Source organism: Seriola lalandi, unplaced genomic scaffold (assembly GCF_002814215.2).
Source record: "Seriola lalandi dorsalis isolate HSWRI2012SDOR001 ecotype SW California unplaced genomic scaffold, Sedor1 jcf7180002054982, whole genome shotgun sequence".
Taxonomy (NCBI): domain Eukaryota; kingdom Metazoa; phylum Chordata; class Actinopteri; order Carangiformes; family Carangidae; genus Seriola; species Seriola lalandi.
This window is the reverse complement of record NW_019525531.1, coordinates 358,702-359,760: the sequence shown is the minus strand read 5'-3', so window position 1 is coordinate 359,760 and position 1,059 is coordinate 358,702. Positions and strand designations below refer to the sequence as shown.

General features: G+C 40.7%; 1 protein-coding gene across 1 annotated transcript in view; it reads right to left on the bottom strand.

The window, feature by feature from the left end:
* Positions 1-132: 132 nt before the first annotated feature.
* Positions 133-1,059, bottom strand: part of LOC111647074 (tripartite motif-containing protein 16-like) — a 1,611-nt gene continuing 684 nt past the window's right edge. Inside the window, exon 1 of the mRNA XM_023396688.2 lies at positions 133-1,059. This exon is cut by the window's right edge and continues 684 nt beyond it. Coding sequence (XP_023252456.1) covers positions 430-1,059 — 630 coding nt within the window. The 3' untranslated portion in view covers positions 133-429.

Genomic DNA, 1,059 nt, shown 5'->3' with positions numbered 1-1,059 from the left:
GATCACACTCTTTTAAATCATCATCACAGCAGCAAAGAGTTTCATCTCTATTCATTACAGTTAAATTAATTCTACATATAATAATCTATCTATCATTAATACGAATACATAAACACACATATTCAACAAACATTCAGAGCACAGAGAAGTTTATATTTTCATGTGGAGAAATGTCAGTTTAGGTAAAGAAAAATCATCCTGAGCAGTGATATCCTCCATGGCTCCAGCTCCACCTAAAGAAACTCAAACATCAACACAACAATAAATGAGAAGAGGTCAAAGTACCACCCATAATGTTTGATTGACAGGTGATCTCTGTGCAGTGCAGAAACACAACAGCAATGAGCTTTTAGCAACAATGATGGAGACAAAATAAAATGATGAACTGAAACACAGATTTGAACCAACTGCACCTTAAATGACCTTTGTCTATTTGAGTTTACACAACTCAGCTGTGTCATAAACCCAAAGTCCAGCATAGAGAGGCTGAGTGAATGTGGTCTGGACTCTGTGGAGGAGAGTCATGGTTTCAGAGACGCTGTAGAAGGACAGAACACCTGCTCTGTGATCCAGGTACACTCCTACTCTGGAGGACTGAGGACCTGAGACTGGAGTGTTGTCATTGTTGTACCACAATGTATAACTGTTTTGGTTACAATCTAACGCCCACGATGTGTCATTGCGTCCAAATAAACATTCATCCGAGTTCCCTGCTCTGCTGATATTCTTGTATGCAACTGCTACAGAAACCTCGCCTCCTCTCCACTCCACCTCCCAGTAACAACGTCCAGTCAGAGTCTCTTTACTCAGGACCTGCTCACATGAAGTGAATCTGTCTGCATGACTAGAATAAGACTGTTGTTGAATCATTACTGTTGCTTTTCTGCCCTCAGATAATAACAGATATGTATTTGCTGTGTTTGGATCCAGTGTGATTTCCTGTGAATATTTTAAGAAGTCAGCTCTGGTCCTGGGCTCTGGTTGTGACAGTAAAACATCCACTTCAGTCACTGTCAGTGAGATGTTTGTCCATGTGTCCCTCAGAATGTCCTGTAGTTT